At 33.8% G+C, this 18465-nt stretch overlaps 1 protein-coding gene across 1 annotated transcript in view; it reads right to left on the bottom strand.

The window, feature by feature from the left end:
* PRKCH (protein kinase C eta) overlaps positions 1-18465 on the bottom strand; it is a 258990-nt gene that overhangs the window by 95798 nt on the left and 144727 nt on the right. The window contains exons 8-9 of the mRNA XM_031952686.1: positions 14665-14808; positions 14189-14362 (exon numbers count right to left, since the gene is read on the bottom strand). Of these exons, the coding sequence (XP_031808546.1) occupies positions 14189-14362; positions 14665-14808 (318 nt within the window). The remainder of the gene's footprint in view (positions 1-14188; positions 14363-14664; positions 14809-18465) is intronic.

Below are 18465 nucleotides of genomic sequence, written 5' to 3'. Positions count from 1 at the left end.
AAAAAAAAAAAAAATCCCTAACAAGCTTGATTTTTAAAGAGTCAAATTTCACCATATTCTATCCCTTTTGACTTCAAAGGAATGTAACAAATTTATCTTCATACCCCCCTAATCACTAGGTGAAGGAAAAACATAAAGACTATCACTACTGCCTCCTCCTATGCCTGTCATGGCAATGTGGCATAATAAAAAGAACACTGGACTTCTAGCTAGAGAAGAGGGATTCTAGTCCTGGCTTTGCCATTGATAATCTGTACGTGTTTGGGTAGATCATTCTTAGGGCCTATTTCTGTATTTATAAAAATGGATACCACGCCTTCAACCCCACCTTTTCTTTCAGTTGCAAACCTCATTTTGTACTTTATTTAGAAAAATAAAAACCATACCTTGTAAACTTCCTCTTCTCCACACCCAAATGTGCCTGTCACTGTCTTATACTATTATCCTCTATTTCATCTTTTCAAAGACAAATTCCTAGAACCATGAGATATTTTTAAAAAATAAATTAAAAAAATTTAGAAGGAGACATAGATAAGTGAGTAGTTTTATCACTACCATGGTAAATGTGTAAGAACGAATGAAAGAAGTTTAAGGTATCATATATAATCATTTTTTAAAATGAAGGTGTGCCCACTAGAAATAAAATGATCACTGTTGCAGGAGTTACACAAAAACAGACACATTAACATACCAGTGCTGAATTGAACATTGATCTTACCATTCTGGACAGTCATTTGGAATCATGAGAATAAGGTGACTAAAATGTCTATTCAGAGATTCCACTGCCAAGAATATATTGTCAAATATTAAAGATAAAAAGTTATAACAGAACATCTGTAGCAGCAAAAAAGTGGATATAAAGTCAATGCCCATCAATTGAAGGTTGGCTCAACAAGCTGTGGTGTATTGAACTTAATAGAATGTTTTTGTTCTACAACAATAAGTATGAGAATATAGAGAAGCGTGGGGAGATTTATAAACTGAGTCTAAGAGAAGCTAAGTCAAAGTAACAAAATACATACTGCAGCAACATGAAGGAAAATAACTACTGAACACAGAATGTGAAATCATCATGGTTGAGCCCAAAGAATTCTTATGTAAAGGTACTTCTTTCCCTTCTTTTAAGAGAGTTAAGGGATTAGGTACATAGACTACTGCTGAACTGATCCTTCGCCCCTTCATTATAATAAAGATGACTTTGGGGAGAAGCAAAGGAAAATATTAGAAAATGTAAGTAATGTAAAAGTAAAACCATTAGTATTTTTAAAGCAATCAAAATAATAATTAAATTGAAAAAATAAAACCAAGAATAGCCAAAATGACTAACTTGAATTTTAGTTCCATTAATTTTTCATCCATGTTCTAGAGCAATATTCCATAATGAAAGGGCTAAAATCGAAGCAATTGCAGAAACGAAATGCAATAGTACCAAATTAATTCACAAAGTAATGAACCCTGAAAATTCTGTTATCTCTTGGAGCAAAGAGAAGGGAGTAAACAATTAACCCAAATCATTCCACTGAAGAACAGCAAAATTGAGAATAAAGTTACCCAGTTAGGCCATTAGAAATCCTGGCTGATATTTCCTTTTTTAAAAAATAACTTATACGAAGGAAGAAAAAAATAAGGGAAAGAAAAACTGAGAATTTAATAATGTTGCTTTTTATACTTCAAATTAATTACTTCAGAAAATTTCTAAGCATCAGAAGGGAACATAATGTACATGCTAGTTGTCTACTTTAATCTCACTTAACAGCAAACTGCAACAAATGAATTGTAAACAAATTCATCAAACTGAGGGTAATCACTGCTACGAAAATGGAAGAACCCAAATGTTAAATAGATTGAAAGGGGCTTCTCCAGATAAAATTTTGAGGTCCATTAAAATAATGTATTACATTTTTGTTTTTGATTTTTTTGAATTCTTGGATTACAGATCAGCAACATGAATTAACATATGTGATTCTGTCCTTCACTAATCACGTTAGCTTAGCATAGAGTATTTCAAGATCCCAGAATAGATTACATCTGAGACCTTGACAAATTTTATTGTTAGAAGTTTATGCTCAGCACCCCTTTCAGAAATTAAGGGAATCTCTGGGGTTTTCCAGTTTCATTCACCACTATCCTCACCTAACCCAGCATCATAGAACTTCTTCCCCAAATGTAGGATACTACAGCAATTCCAAGCAAGACACAAAGATTTCCTTCCAACAGCCAAGTTTGCTGTTTCCTTCCTAACCCCCAGTCCTGGCAGAAGCTCAATGGTTGGAATGGCCTTTCTGCTTCTGCCAGATGCTAAGTAATCATGCATGGAAAAGAAAATAACATTGGAGGTGTCAGCTGAAATGCAGTCAGAACTGGATATTACCTTGGGCAAACTCTATTCCTAAAGAAAGAACATGGAGAAACTTAATGTTATTATTTCAAAGCACTTTTACATTTGAAAATGTTAGAATGACTTTTTAGAGATATTCCTTTCAATAGCCCTTTGAGAAAAGTGAATATCAAATTTAGCTTCAGTCTACAAATCTGTTAAAAAATAAAGGGAAATGTATCTTTGCCAAAACTGAGTAAGTTAATGGTAAAGTTAAATTTAAAATCTATAGAGCTAAAATTATGATTATTCAAAAACCTGCATTATCACTTGATACAATTTCTGAAAATATTTTTCAAAAGTTACTTCCATTCCTACATGCCATGAAAAATGACATTGAAAATGATAATGGCAAACAATCTAATATATGTTAAATATCTAGAAGAGGAGGTGAGGGAGGGGGGAGTGAAAATTTGGAACACAAGGTTTTACAAGGATCAGTGTTGAAAAAGTGTCCATATGTTTTGAAAATTAAAAAAAAGAACGATGATGAAAAATGAAATATATCAATGATATTCCAACATATTCCAAAGATATAAAATGACTCAAATATTTTAAAATAATTTATATAATTTTATCCTAATTTCTCCTATCATCTATGCAAATGTAAATTAAATACAAATAAATATAAATTGCTAGTATTTATATTGGCCCTACCTTGTAACAGGTATTGTACTAAGTGCTTTACAAATACTATATCATTGGTGCTGACAACAGCTCCTGGAGATAGGTTCTATTATTATCCAAATTTTACAATTGAGGAAACTGAGGCAAAGATAAAATGACTTGTTCAATTATATGACTAATAAGTGTCTGAAAGCTAGATTTGAACTCAAGTTTTTCTGACTCCAGGCCAAATGTTTTATCCAATGAATATTAGAATTATAAATATTTATTACAATTTTATTTTGAAATAAAAATTTTTATCCTACTAGTATATGGAAATGCATTGGTCACTGCTGCAGTTTGGACCAAAAATCAAGACACTGGCCATACAAAAATTAAAAAGTAACATAATCCCTGTTCTCTAAAAGCTTCTGTCCTATCTTATTGTGCCTTAGGATTCCTTCCCTGCTCCGAATTCCAAATCATTTCCATCTTACCTTTATTTAATCCTAGCTAACCTTTACTGTCTGCTTTCTTAACATCTTAGCTCCCAGGAAAGACGGAAAAGTGTCACTGCCAAGGTCCACTACAAATTCAAGCTATGTGTAGTCTAAGCTGGCTCTTTCCCACAGCTCAGCAAGTCTTTTATTGAAATCTTATCAGCCCTTTTTAACATCCTGTAGTTGAGATGTTCTGAACTTTTCCATGCTCCTTAAACCCTTATCTCTCTTGTTTGGAGGTAAACTCTTTCAACTACCTCTCACTGTGCCTTAAAACAGCTCACTATCTTTAAAGCTACTCCTTCCCTCTTATCTCAGAAGAGGCAGCCAGCTCCTCCACCTGTCTCCTCTGAGGTCTCCCTCTCTCCAGCAACCTCCAATTTCTCCCTAGAATTTCTACTCTCACTTTTTTCCCTCTTCTATGCCATGCCTTGCACATAATACAGACACATAAACAATAGCAAACACTGTACAAAGATGCTGGTTGAAATAAATTATGGATAAATTCCATATCTTCTTGCCAAATAACAAACAACAAACAAACAAACCAAAAAATCCCCCATGTTTTCCTTAACCACCTTCTAGTCTTTTGATTTCTGTGAGACATGTCCTTGACTTTTTTACCTCTCATACTATTCTACTTCCAACTGTTCATTGTTTAGTTTTTTTTTTTTTCCAGTTGTGTATGAATCTTTGTGATCCCATTTTGGGGTTTTCTTGGCAATGATACCGAAGTGGTAATTCATTTTACAGACAAGGAAACTGAGACAAACAGTGCTAACTGTCTTGTCCAGACTAGCTATTGTCTATGGCCAAATTGAAACTCAGGAAGATTAGTCTTCCTGACTCTTGCCCAGCATTGTATCCATCTAACTGTCCTTATTTACAGCTAGTCTCTCTTTTTTCCTTTATCCCCTTAAAGTGGTATTTCCCCAAAGTTCTGTCATCAACTTTTTTGTTTTCTCTCTTTATATTCTCTTCTGCTGGTTGTTCATCTAGATTACCACTGTCCCTTCCCACCTCCATCTTAGGTAAAATTTAAAGTTCATCCAAGTGTTTAAAAAGTGCTGAGTTCAAAGGAGGTGATCACTTCTGTGTGGGGTGGTGGGCAGCACCTGAGAAGGCTTCAAAAAGGAGAGAGCATTAAAACTGGGACTTAAAAAACAGAAGGAAGCTTTCAATTGGTAGAAAGATTCAAATAGATTGGGATGTGGTAGGAAAAGGGATAGTAAATAGCACATTCCAAGAATAAAAAATGACAACACACGCAGCAAAGTAGAGGAGCTCTTTGGGGAATGGTGGATAATTCCAGTGTCTAGAGCTTAAGGCACATGATGAAAAATAATGTGGGATAAATCTGGAAAGGTAGGTTGGAATCAGAATGTAAGAGACTTAAAATGCCAGGTGAATGAGTCTGAGATATATATCACAAATAATGGGAATCTACTGAAAGTTATTGAGGAGGGAAATGATATAATTGGAATGGTACATTGGGGAAGACTAAGGAAAGTGGAAGCAGTAAAACAAAAGGAAGTAGGGGTAAACCAGAGATTATAAAAGGAATTAGGATGCTACTAATATGGCCTAGGTGAAAGGGCTGAACTAGGGCAGTTAGATGGCATAGTAGGTAGAGCCCTAAGCTTTGATCAAGAAGGCTCATCTTCCTAAGTTAAAATCTGGCCTCAGAAACTTACTAGCTGTGTGACCATGAACAAGTCACTTAGCCCTGTTTGTCTCAATTTCTCATTTGTTTTTTTTTTTTTGTTTTTTTTTGTTTTTTTTTTTTAATTTTTATTTAATAGTCTTTAAATTTACAGGATATATACATGGGTAACTTTACAGCATTAACAATTGCCAAACCTCTTGTTCCAATTTTTCACCTCTTACCCCCCCCACCCCCTCCCCTAAATGGCAGGATGACCAGTAGATGTTAAATATATTAAAATATAACTTAGATACACAATAAGTATACATGACCAAAACATTATTTTGCTGTACAAAAAGAATCAGACTCTGAATTATTGTACAATTAGCTTGTGAAGGAAATCAAAGATGCAGGTGTGCATAAATATAGGGACTGGGAATTCAATGTAATGGTTTTTAGTCATCTCCCAGAGTTCTTTTTCTGGGTATAGCTAGTTCAGTTCATTACTGCTCCATTAGAAATGATTTGGTTGATCTCGTTGCTGAGGATGGCCTGATCCATCAGAACTGGTCATCATCTAGTATTGTTGTTGAAGTATATAATGATCTCCTGGTCCTGCTCATTTCACTCAGCATCAGTTCGTGTAAGTCTCTCCAGGCCTTTCTGAAATCATCCTGTTGGTCATTTCTTACAGAACAGTAATATTCCATAATTTTCATATACCACAATTTATTCAGCCATTCTCCAACTGATGGACATCCATTCAGTTTCCAGTTTCTAGCCACTACAAAAAGGGCTGCCACAAACATTCGTGCACATACAGGTCCCTTTCCCTTCTTTATAATCTCTTTGGGATATAATCCCAGTAGTAACACTGCTGGATCAAAGGGTATGCACAGTTTGATAACTTTTTGAGCATAGTTCCAAACTACTCTCCAAAATGGTTGGATTCGTTCACAACTCCACCAACAATGAATCAATGTCCCAGTTTTCCCACATCCCCTCCAACAATCATCATTATTTTTTCCTGTCATCTTAGCCAATCTGACAGGTGTGTAGTGGTATCTTAGAGTTGTCTTAATTTGCTCAATTTCTCATTTGTAAAATGAACTGGAGAAGGAAATAGCAAATCCCTCTAATATCTTTGTAAAGAAAACCCCCAAAAGGAGTCAAGAAGAATAAGACATAAAAATAAGTAAATGAACCAAATAAATAACAACAGGGTGATGACAAAATGAATCTAAAGGAGAAGCAAGGTGCAAGAGATATTTTAAAGATATAACTGATTAGATCACTCAGGAAAGGAAGAAGTCAAAGATAATTATAAGATATTAATCAAGGGTGACAGAGATTAGTGTCATCATTAACAGAAATAATGAGGTCAGGAGGAAAGACAGAATTAGGGGAAAAGCTGAGTTTTAAACATATTAAATCTGAGGAGTTGGCAGGACATCTGGAAACCAGTTGGAAATTAATTTATGGAATTCAGGAAAGAAATAGGGAACAGAGACTGACATAAATATCAACTACATAGAGATGATTGACGAAGGTATTACTGACTTCAGGCCCTATATTGAGTCCATTATATCACCTAGCTGCCTCTATGGGAAAAACTACACAATGATTATAGCCAAGTCACCTAATTTCTGTTCTCTTCAGTTTCCTTAAAGTTACCTCCTACGTGTCAGGTACTGTGCAACAAGGACTTTAAAAATATTATCTTATTTTCCCCTTGCAACAAGGCAAATAAGCAAGTGTTTACAGTTGAGGAAAGTGAGAAAGACAAAAATTAGGTGCCTGAGATTGGATATGAACTCAGGCTATTACTAACTTTAGGCCCTGTATTATATCCATTGTATCACTTAGCTGCCTTTATGGGAAAAGCTACGCAATGCCTTCTACTTAGTAGGACCTTAAAATGTTAAATTCAAAGGGGAGGGAAGGACTCCAGCCCTGTTTATATCCTATGTGATATAATAAGAACTGAAAAACAGAACAGACAAATGATGTATTTGTATTCACTTCATGAATAGGAGGTGTTTTTTCTTAGCACACAATAAGTACAATGTAAGCATTCTGAAATCCATCTCATCTGGGTAAAATGACACTGTTGAGGTTCTGAGGTGGTGTCAGACTATACCTCTAAAGTACAATGGGGCTTTGTTTGAGAATATCTGAGAAGGCAGTTTATTACTGAAAGGGATGAGCCTCTGCCAACAACTCAAGTTTTGCTACTTTGGCAGCGACTTGTGCAAACTGCACTGGGACAAAGGAGATAAATGAAGAGTAGCTGAGATTTGCAAATTCTACTGACCTGGACAAAGCCTGATGTAGTAATTGGGACCTTTTCCTGAAAGGAGCTGATAGCCAGTGGGGCAAGGACAATAGTAGGGAGTAAAAACACTGGATTTTTGTCACTTTTAAGGGAGAAACTGTACTTCCGATGCCACAGATAAAATGTGGGCAGGGCTCTAGACAGACTCTCCACAAAGAAACACCAGATTTAAATTTAAGTATTAAAAAATATGATGAATTATATAATTCATTTCATTAAAGAGGTAGTTCAAACCACTGATACTTGCCAGTAAAGTATGGTTTTGAAGCTCATAATAAAAGCAGGCTCTGTAGTACCCAGCACAAATGTTGTCTTATATTCACTGCTCTACATTCCCCTACTGTCAGATATTCAAAAACATTTCCTAACTGAATGAAATGATTTAGTTTGTGTTCAGTGGCCCACCTGACTAGTATTTGCTCTTCCTTTCTCCTACCTCTAAAGTTTCTTTCTCCCTTTTTTAAACAAGCTTTTGGTAAGATAATATAAATCTGGCACTAAGATAAATGAAAAATATCTTGAGATCAGTCTTTTTGGCCACACTTGTGACAATGAGACCTCTACTATAAAAATTTCTCTAGTCTCCTCTGCTGGAAATTTTCCCTCTTGACTTATCTAATACCAAAATATTATAAATAATATTTCTTTTTTTTTTTTACATCTTAGGTTGTGAAAGAAAACACAGACCCCCCTCAAAAAATCCCAATAAAATCAAAGTTGTTTTTTTTTTTTTTAAGTATTATTTGATCTGTATTCCAACTCCATTAGTTTTTTCTCTAGAGGTGGACAGGATTTTTTGTCAGAATTATCTTGGGTCATTATATTACTCATAATAGCTAATCAGTCACAGTTGGTCATTGTTATATTATTGCTATTACTTTGTATGAATTCTGTTTCTGCTCACTTTACTTTGCATCAGTTCAAATAAAGTCCAGATTTTTTGAAATTATCATGCTCATTATTTCCTATAGCACAAGAATATTCCATCATAATCATATACCACAATGTGTTCAGTTCACAATTCCTCAATTGATGGACAATCCTTTAATGTCCAACACACACACACACACACACACACACACACACACACACACACACATACTCTCTCTCTCTCTCTCTCTCTCTTTTTGTGAGGCAATTGGGGTCAAGTGACTTGCGGAGGGTCACATAGCTAGGAAGTGTTTAATGTCCAATTCTTATGCAACCCATCCAAACTCTTGCATTCTGAGAAATTTTTGTCCAAAAATTTCATGGTTGGTCTTTCAAACTCCTTGGGATCCTTCTTCTGTTTTCTAATTTTTCTTGGATATGTATATAGCATACAGATGATTCATTTGCTATCTTTCAATTTCATTAAATGACCACTCTAATTTCTTTTCTAGTCACACAGCTAATGATATTCTGCATGCCATTTTTTTATGTCAAGTCAATTTTGGTCATTTAGGTTCAAAAACTTTTTACTCTCAAAAACTTTTTACTGTCTCATACTCTCTCCCCTTCTTTCAATGAAGTACAAAAGTCTGCCAACTCTATCTCCATAAAATCCCTTCCTCTGTCTAGATTATTGCAGTAGTCCAGATGTCTCCCTGAATTCAGCCTCTTCCTCCATTTCACCTTTCATTGTTGTTGGACTGATATTCCTGAAAGCAGAGAACTAACCATATCACTCTCCTTACTTCAGTGGCTTCCTATTGCAATTAGAAGAAAATCTAAACCTTACTGGCATTTGAAGTCCTTCATATTCTAGCTCCTTTTGTGCTTATTGTACATTATTCCATAGCATATTCTTCCTATTACAGTCATACCTACCCTATTTGCGGTTCCTAGTATTCTAAGAAATGATGAATATGATGAAAAAAAGGAAGTATGGTAAAAATTATGTGAACTGATAAAGTGAAGTCAGCAATCAGGAAAAAAGGTGCACAATGACAAAAATAATATAAAGAGAAAAAAACAACAATAATAATTTTAAAAGGAATGTTATGAAATTTATATAACTGCTTAGCCCTAAAGGGAAAAGATAAGAAAGACTCACTGAAAAGATTGAGGGAAAAGATAGATTTGGAAATGAAGGTGATACAAAAATATATGGTAATAAAAATACTGATTGAATTGAATGATTAATATTCTGCAACTTACTCTCAACTACACATCTCTTTACTATATTTGGGGATCATTTAAACTGTTTTCAAGTTCTTACAAAATCACACACTTGCTCACACATCAGGATCAAAAAAAAAAAATGCTGTATTTACCCTATGACCCTTACTTATTAATGTGGGACTCCTTATTTTAAAGGAGTCCAAAAAATGGCTCTGCTTCTTTAATATAATGAAATTCCATTCTGTAGATAGGAGAGGACTCCTAACTCTACTTAAAACTATTTTTGTCCTGTGACTTTCAGTCTATCTACACTTTCTTGTTCTCACATTCCACTGTCCCTCTGATGTACTGTGGAAGGTAGGATGATTTGCTTTCATGAATTCTACATACAGATAAAACTAATGTTTCTTCTCCCAATTTTTTGCTTTTGCACAGTCTGTTCCCATGATTGTAATGAGTGCCCTCTGGTAAATCTCCCTCCCCAGTGGCTTACACAGTATTCTGCATATAAAAGATATTTATTAATTGCTTTTCTTCCCTTCCCAGATTGATACTTTTGGCTTGGTAAACTAGGACATCTTCTGTCTTAATTCTTTAATTATTAAATGGGCATTGCTTCAGACAAAGTGAGACCTGGCAAAGACCTTAATTTAAAAAGGCCAAGGTCATCTACCGCATCTCAGGCCTTTGCCAGTTGTCTGGCTCTCACTCAAATGGTTGTGGAGGAGAGAGTGAAGCTAATGACTTTATGCAGTTCTGTCTCACTTAAACCCAATTTCACTCACAAGTCAAAATATCTTTAGGATGTCATTGATGCTTTTCAATAATGAAGGATGATCAGTAACAAGAATACTGTCTTCACACATGCATCTTAGAAACTATAGCTTCTTTCAAGGATCAAAATTTAAATAGTCTTTGGCAAGAAAATAAAGGTAAAAGGGACATTGACCTTTTCTTACTGGTACCTATTGAAAGCAAGGTATTGCAAAGATAAAAGTTGGTTTGTAAAGTACACAACTGACTAAGAAGGCAGTGTTGGGGAATGGGATTTAGATTTCTGGATCCTGGCATGAAATATTTGAAGTAAATCCCTGGCCAGAAGAATTTGAATGGCTATTAAGAATGACAATAATTTAATCAAAAGGGCTTTAAACTAAAAAGGATGAATGAGGAAGAACACTGCCAATATTTCTCCAAGTTAGATACCATACGGAATACCTACAATAAAGGAAGAAAAGCAACATTTGGAACAAGCAATTTATTATAATATCAAGAGCACAGACTCTGGATCCACATAATATATATTCAAATCATACCTCCAATCATTACTATCTTTGGCACTTTGAGGAAATGACTTTATGTATGTGGACATCAATTTCCTCATCTATAAAATGAGAATTTATACTAAAGAGCCCTAGATAGGGTCCTTTCAACTATAAGTTTATGATTTTATTCTCCTAGGAAAAGTTCATAGGAAACAAAAGTCCAAGAAAGAAGTTGGGGATAAATCCAAGACCTCAAATGTCCATATACCTGGAACAGATAAATTATCATTATCTAAAGAGATCTGGAAAGGTTAGCATTGGGTTAAATATCAGAAAATGAATATCCTTATGTACAAATTCAATTGCAGGACTTTGGAAACAAGGTATAAATTACCACAAAAATTTGAATTGTGATATACATGTGTGTAGAGAAAAAGGAAAGAAAAAAGAAGTTATATTTTAATTCTCATCAGTGTGGAGGTAAAAAAAAACAACACTCTTTTTAATTTAGAGGCACCTGCTGCTATTAATTATTTTTTCTTTCTTTTTAAAACCAAAACCATTTCAATTCATCTCATAAGTAGAAATTTTTTGTGGTTGTTCAGCTGTGTTCAACTCTCTGTGACCCCATTCGGGGTATTCTTGGCAGAGATATTGGAATAGTATGCCATTTTCTTCTTCAGCTCATTTTACAGATGAGGAAACAGGTAAATAGGGTTAAGTGACTTGCCCAGTCATACAGCTAGTCTGAGGGCAGATTTGAACTCAGGAAGAAACTCACGAGTCTTCCTGACTCCAAGCCTAGCAGTTGATCCTCTGCTGACCTAGTTCCACAACTGATACTTCTCTTAGCTAGAAAACACAATGTCTCTGTAGACTTAATGGAAATTTTCTGCTTCACTACCTTAATAATTAAAATTACTTTGTGGCAATGAATGCCATCTAGTGGGCTAGTCTGAAATAACTACTAGGAAAAATGCATCAATTTTACTTAAAGTCTGAAACTCTGAAAATAGCATTTACCAGTCAGATAATTTCATAAATGCATACATTATAATACATTTTGATAATCTGAAATGCTTCCTAAAGACCTGCTAAATACATCTCTGAATATTTCCCAGGAGTTAATTCCTTCCTAATATTTCCCCCGCTTTACTGTAGTGTCATCTGAAATTTAAGAAGCAGTATTTTTATACAGATATATGGTAAGAAATTAAAAATATCTAAGTGGTAAAAACAGATTTCATTTCTATAGCTCTTTATTGCTTACCACTTAGATATTTTATCAAGACATAGAGATGATATTTGGCCCTACCAGGCTAGAAAAGCTTCAAGTAATATTGAATCCCTGAATCATATCTGGAATCAATTTTTAAAAACAAAAAAAAAATTAGTTTCATCAGTTAGAGGAACACCAACCAAAGAAATATTTCTTATCTAAGTTTAAATTTTGCCAGCTGAGTAAAAGCTATTTAAGCTGCTAGAGTTAGGAAATGTGGATTCAATTTCCTGCTTTCTATTGGCTAACTATATGACATTTTAAGCATTGGACATTTTACATCTTCATAAATAAAGTCAATTTCCTTATTGTTAATATGAGGACAACAATTTGTAATTAGCCTTACAGGGCTATTGTTTCCTCATTTGTAAAATGGGATAATAGCAATATCTACCTCCCAGAGTAGCTGTGAAGATAAAATGAAATGACATTTGTAAAGCACTCTACAAATTATAGAAATGCTACCATTTTCAGTCATTATTGTTGAGATGAATCACTTTGTAAACCTTACATGCTATGAAATAATAACTGAAATTTTACAATATATAAAGATGCACAAAGTGCTTTACACACATTTTATCATCTGATTCTGACAACCATCTTGTAAATCATGGACAATAGTCAGAGGTACACTGGAAAATGTTTCCCTAAAAATGTCCAAAGAACATCTTAAATTTCATTAGCATTACTTTTTTTAAAAAAAGTCTACCAAATCAACAAAACAATAAATCAAGCCCTGATTCATAGTATTTGCCAATGTGAAACACTCACATTGAAAATATAATAATAGGTTCTCCAAAGTCAGTTTCATCTGGCTTAGCATACTCCTGATTATAAGTTTTATTATCCCTATTTTGGAAGAATCTGGGGATTCATATATTAAGAAAGTTGTTCCTTGTTCAAATAGTTAATAAGAGTCAAAAGCCAGAATTAAATCTAGGATTTTCTTAACTCTCAACACCAACATTTCTTCTACTATAGCACAAGGTATTGATAAGCAATGAAGAGCTATAGAAATGAAATCTGTTGTTACCACTTAGATATTTTATCAGAGTATAGAGATGATTGGTTCTACCAAGCTGGAAAAGATTCAAGTAATATTGAATCCCTGAATAATATCTGGACTCAACACCATATCCCATGGCTCCTTTGAACAAGTTAGGACTAAAAGAGTCTCTCCAGAGGGATTCAAGGTCAATGGCCTCCAACTCATTGGTCACAGTATTATAAGAGTGTTATCTGATTAAATGACTCAGAATAATAAGCAAACATATCTTAAACAGACAGATATGTCTTCAGTAAAATGTAATTTCCCTAAGAGCAGGGACTATATCACTACAAGACCCTTTAAAAGGACTACTGTATTTATAATAGCATACTGTCATTTATAATAGCATATTTTTTCCTAACAGACATTAGTTATTACTAATTTACAACTAATGTTCTATTAATAGTACAAATAATTAGCAACGTACAACTAATCATGTAGGACACAAATTTTTTTTAAGTTAAAAAATGTTTCACCCACCAGAAAAGTTTTGGGAAATATGGCTCTGTATCAGATTTTATATTCTGGGTATATTTTGGTTACTGGATTGATATTCTTGACTGACCCAGAACCAGACAGAGAACTGGAAACAGTGGTCAATAAAACTCAAAAGAACTACTATTCTCTGACATGCATTTTGATTTTAAACTTTTGCATAATCATTAAATCCATTATAAGAAAGTTTGTAAATGGTCTTTAACTCTGCAGTAAATCTGCATTTTGCAGATTTGCAGTAAATCTGCATTTGTAATTAGATAGAAAATAAATCCTACCAAATGTCATGGAGCAGGCAGGAATAATTCTGCTAGTTAATACTTAGTCCCAAACTCATTATTATGCTATTGTGATCCAGTTGTTAAGACAAAGTTGGATTAAAAATTTTTTTTTAAAATTTTTTGGATTGGATCTAACTGATGAAACTAATTTTTTTTTGTTTTTAAAAATTGATTCCAGATATGATTCAGGGATTCAATATTACTTACAGAATAAAAGACTTGTTACCATAATTTGAATACCAAATCATACTTACAGGAGTCTGAAAGCAGCAGAATAACTGGGTAAGGAAAGGGTGATTTCGGGCCAGGGCCAGGATCCTTTTCTCTGTCATTGTGCACTCTACATCATCATCCTGGAGGATCACATCCTTCTTCAACACTTTCACAGCATAGAGGTTGCCAGTCTCTTTTATTCTGGCAAGCATTACCTATTGCAAACCAAAATCAAGAATGTTAGGAAACACACATTGTGGGTATAACTGGGGGAAAACAAAGGAGGCATGATGCTAGATTTTGACAGGGATTTAGGTATGAATCCTGGTTCTGTCACTTATTACCTATATAACCTGGGACAAGACAGCCCATTTTGGGTCTCAGTTTCTCAGTTGTAAAATGAGGAGATTGAAGAAGATGATTTTTAAGGTTTCTTTAGCTTTAAATCTATGGTTCTTTGATCATACAAACACCATTTGATAAAAAACATCATTTATTAATCTTAGACAAAACTAACCTTCCCAAAACTGCCCTTTCCCAACATTCGGATGAACTCAAAATCTTCAAAACCGAATCGGTTAGATGAGCTTACACCAATTCCATTGCCTTCTTTTATACTTTCCTTTCCTTGTCGTTTCAGGGGTGATCTGGAAATTAGCTTCTACAGGAGAAAGGAGCAAAATGGTTATTCAGAAATCTTAAAGGAAGTATATAATATTTTGACCTTAAAAAGGATGGGCAGTCCCAGACTAACAAGATCTCTTCTAATGGAGGCATCATCAATATTCCAATAAAACAGTGATAAAAGGATTGCTTCTGGTTCATAGAAGGCCATATTTCCCTATATAAAGTTCTATCAATACCAAATTCCTGATTTGTACTGGTTGGTGAAATCACTTTTAAGTCCTCAGCTCTGGATTTGAGTTTGTTCATAATGTTAAGTGTAAAAAAAAGGTACAATGTGCCATGGAAGGAATCAGAAAATCTTAATTCTTACCCAATTCAGTCCCTAACTATATGAATTTAGCAAGTTGCCTATTCTTTCCTAATCTTAGTCTCCTCTGTTACTAAATTGTAGGCTTCTTGAAAACAGGAATTTTCACTGATCAAAATTTTGTTTATTGTCCAAGGCACTTCAGAGTTCACAGTACTGCAAATAATAGGAGCACTTAATACTATTTGGTGATTTGAGAAGTATCAATGAAATGGAAATTAAACAGATAGATATCTAGTGATTGATAAGGGCAAAACATGTTATGGTTTATGAATGTAATGGGGATAATGATGACTACAGAAAAGCTTGGGAAGTCAAACTAATGTTTATAAAGTCATATGAAACAAGACTAAGGAAGCAAGAGAAACAATAATCACACACACACACACACACACACACAAAAAAACAGCAGCAAAATAATTGAAACTTAACTGGTAATGACCAAGCATGTTCCCCAAGAAGAAAAACTAGAATACATCTTCTATTTTCCAAGTTCTAGGAGTCTATTTTTCATTTTAAATTCAATTTTAATCAGTCAACTTAAAATTTTTTGTCATAAAGGACTATTCTGGGAGGGAATGGAGGTGAAATGTAAATAATGTAAAGACAAAATATGAATAACAATTTGTTTTTTAAAGAATTATTTGTTGAATTAAATATTGAAGTGAAATCTCTATTCTTCAAAGTGTTCTGGCAGAAGCTAGATGTTCATATGCCAAAGAAATCAGAGATGGGATTTCTGCACTGACTGGGAGATTGGACTAAACGATCTCTGAGATCCTTTCCAGCTCGGGGTTTCTATGATTTCTTGGAAACTCTGTGCGTCAGCACCTTGCTATCAGGCCTTGTATTCAGCATAATCATCTTAGAGTGCCACCTGCTGGCCATTTCTTAGAAGAGCAGCTTTCCCATTTGCACTAAAGATTTCAAAATAAGAGAATTCAGTGGCCATTGCTAAACACAGAATGTGTTCAATCAAACGGTGCTAATTCATATCCCTTTTTTACAATACAATCACAGTTATCATATCCCTTCCCCCACCCTCATGATAAGAAGCTACCTGGAAGGCAAAGTGATTCGTGATTTTTCAAGTTTCTTATATTTTTATTTATAATTTTATTTATATTATATATTTATTTATAATAGAGAATCTATCACCCGGCAGATCAAAAATCTAAAATGTCTATGGCTTTTAGCTCTTTTAGCCAATGAAATCTTATAAATTTTAAAGAAGGCTTGGCAATTACCCTCTATATAATGAATCAGAAATTCAGATAACCATTACCCTGAGATAAATGAAATGACACCATACATCCCTCAGGCTTAGCCAAAAACCCCATTTAACTACTCTTTTCCAACAGAACTCTGAGTAGAAATTTTTTTTGAGTATTAAAAATATTAACTCATTTCATTTCTTGGTCCAGGAAGGAGATGGTGATGTTGGTATTGGTGGGGATAGGGATGGGGATAAGGACAGAACTCAAAGCTTCATAGCAGTTTTGAAGTTTCTAATGGCATTTTTTTGATCTTGTATTTTGGTCTGGTACTTTCATTTTTATTTTATTTTAAAAGTTCAATATTTTAATGTTTCTCCTTAAAAAAATCATTATTACTTCCTAATGACTTCATAACAAAACATAATAAAATAACTCAATACATTGGCTATGTCTGAAAATGTATGCTTCATTATGTATATATATATAATATTCATTTTAATATATATTTATAATATATGTAATATAATATATGTCTATTTCTATACATGTATATTATATATGTATGCTTCTATAACTTACTATTCTTCTGATGAGACAAAGGGAATATGCTTCCCCATATTAACAATTATCTGCAGGCTCCTGCCTAGACTCCTGAGGAGAGAAGTAGCATATTTTTCAGCTCTAGAATCTATTCTGTCTGGTACAGGCAAGTTGGGAGAGTGAGCACAAAGGAAATACAACAAAATCAACAAATTTGAAAGACATTTGGAAGAGGTAGGATAAAGTAAAAGACAGAGAAGTATTGAGGATGAAGATAAGGTAGCATTCTATTATGGAATCCCATTTCCATATGAAGTTCATGAAACATTTTTATCAAATGCCCTAGGAAAACCAATTCCCAAATATTTCACTGGATTTTTTTGGTTATAATTAAGCTTAAAATATTTTCTTAAAGTTTTTTTTTTAGTATATAATAAAATGTTTTTTGTATATTTATCTTATTTCTCTCAACTCTGCCAAATTCATTGGTGTTTTTGTTTGTTCGTTTTTGGTTGAGACTATTGAGAATTTTTTTTTAGCTATAACCACGTTTTAAGCCCTTCATTTAGAATATTAATCTCTTCAATATCTTTTTTTTTTCAGTCACTGTAATTCTACAGGAGTGGAAGAAGCATATACTTTTTTGAAATTTGAAGCATGGGTTTCTACTTTTTTTCATGGTTTAATTTTGTCTTATGGAGCTTGACTCCTATTTCTAGCCTAGTAAAATCTTTTTTTTAGTCTGATTCTGCCATCTAGAATGTCACTAAGCTTTCCTTGCTTTGAATCATCTGAAAAATTTATAACCATGCTTTTTATAGTTTCTTCTAAGATGTTAATAAAAGTGCTGAAAAGAATAAGGTCAAAGACAGATTCACCTAATACACCAAGAAAACTTATTCTAGGCTGCTATTGATAAAATAATTTGATTACAGAGTAGTTCAACTAGATATGAATTCATTTAACTATAGTGTCATCTAGCATACATTTTTCCCCATCTTGTTCACAAAGATATCAAGAGGTATTATAATATATTTTGCTAAGATCTAGATATGCCATAACTGTAGCATGCATTCCTCTGATTAGGTTTAAGGATTTAAAAATATAGTTTGCAATTACTTCTTTGAGAATTTCTGCTAATTCCTGGTAGTCATTAAATTTTTTTATCTACTTACCAGCCATCTAATGAATAACCTGTCCTAGAATGATGCCTTGTATTGATGTGAAGTTTATTGGATTCTAGCCTCATAAGCCACCATATTTCCATTCTTGAAAAATGGGGTGGTTGTCTGCCTCATAGTACTTCTCCATGATTTTTCCAAAGAGGTTCTATTAATATAGCTACAGAATAGTAGTGTAGAAGCCATTTTAGCTCTGCCATACTAGTTCTTTAACCTTAGGTAAGCTAGTTAAGTTCTAATCCTTGGTTTCATCGGTTGTAAATTGTTGACAATAATACTTGGCCTGCCTACCTCATAGAGTTATTATAAGGATCAAATGGTTTAATGGAAGCAAAATTCTTTGGTAACTTGTAAAGCATTTATAAATGTCAGATATTAGGAGAAGG

The sequence above is a fragment of the Sarcophilus harrisii genome, chromosome 2 (genome assembly GCF_902635505.1).
Source record: "Sarcophilus harrisii chromosome 2, mSarHar1.11, whole genome shotgun sequence".
Classification (NCBI taxonomy): Eukaryota; Metazoa; Chordata; class Mammalia; order Dasyuromorphia; family Dasyuridae; genus Sarcophilus; species Sarcophilus harrisii.
The sequence above is the reverse complement of the archived record's forward strand: the minus strand, read 5'-3'. Positions and strand labels throughout refer to the sequence as shown.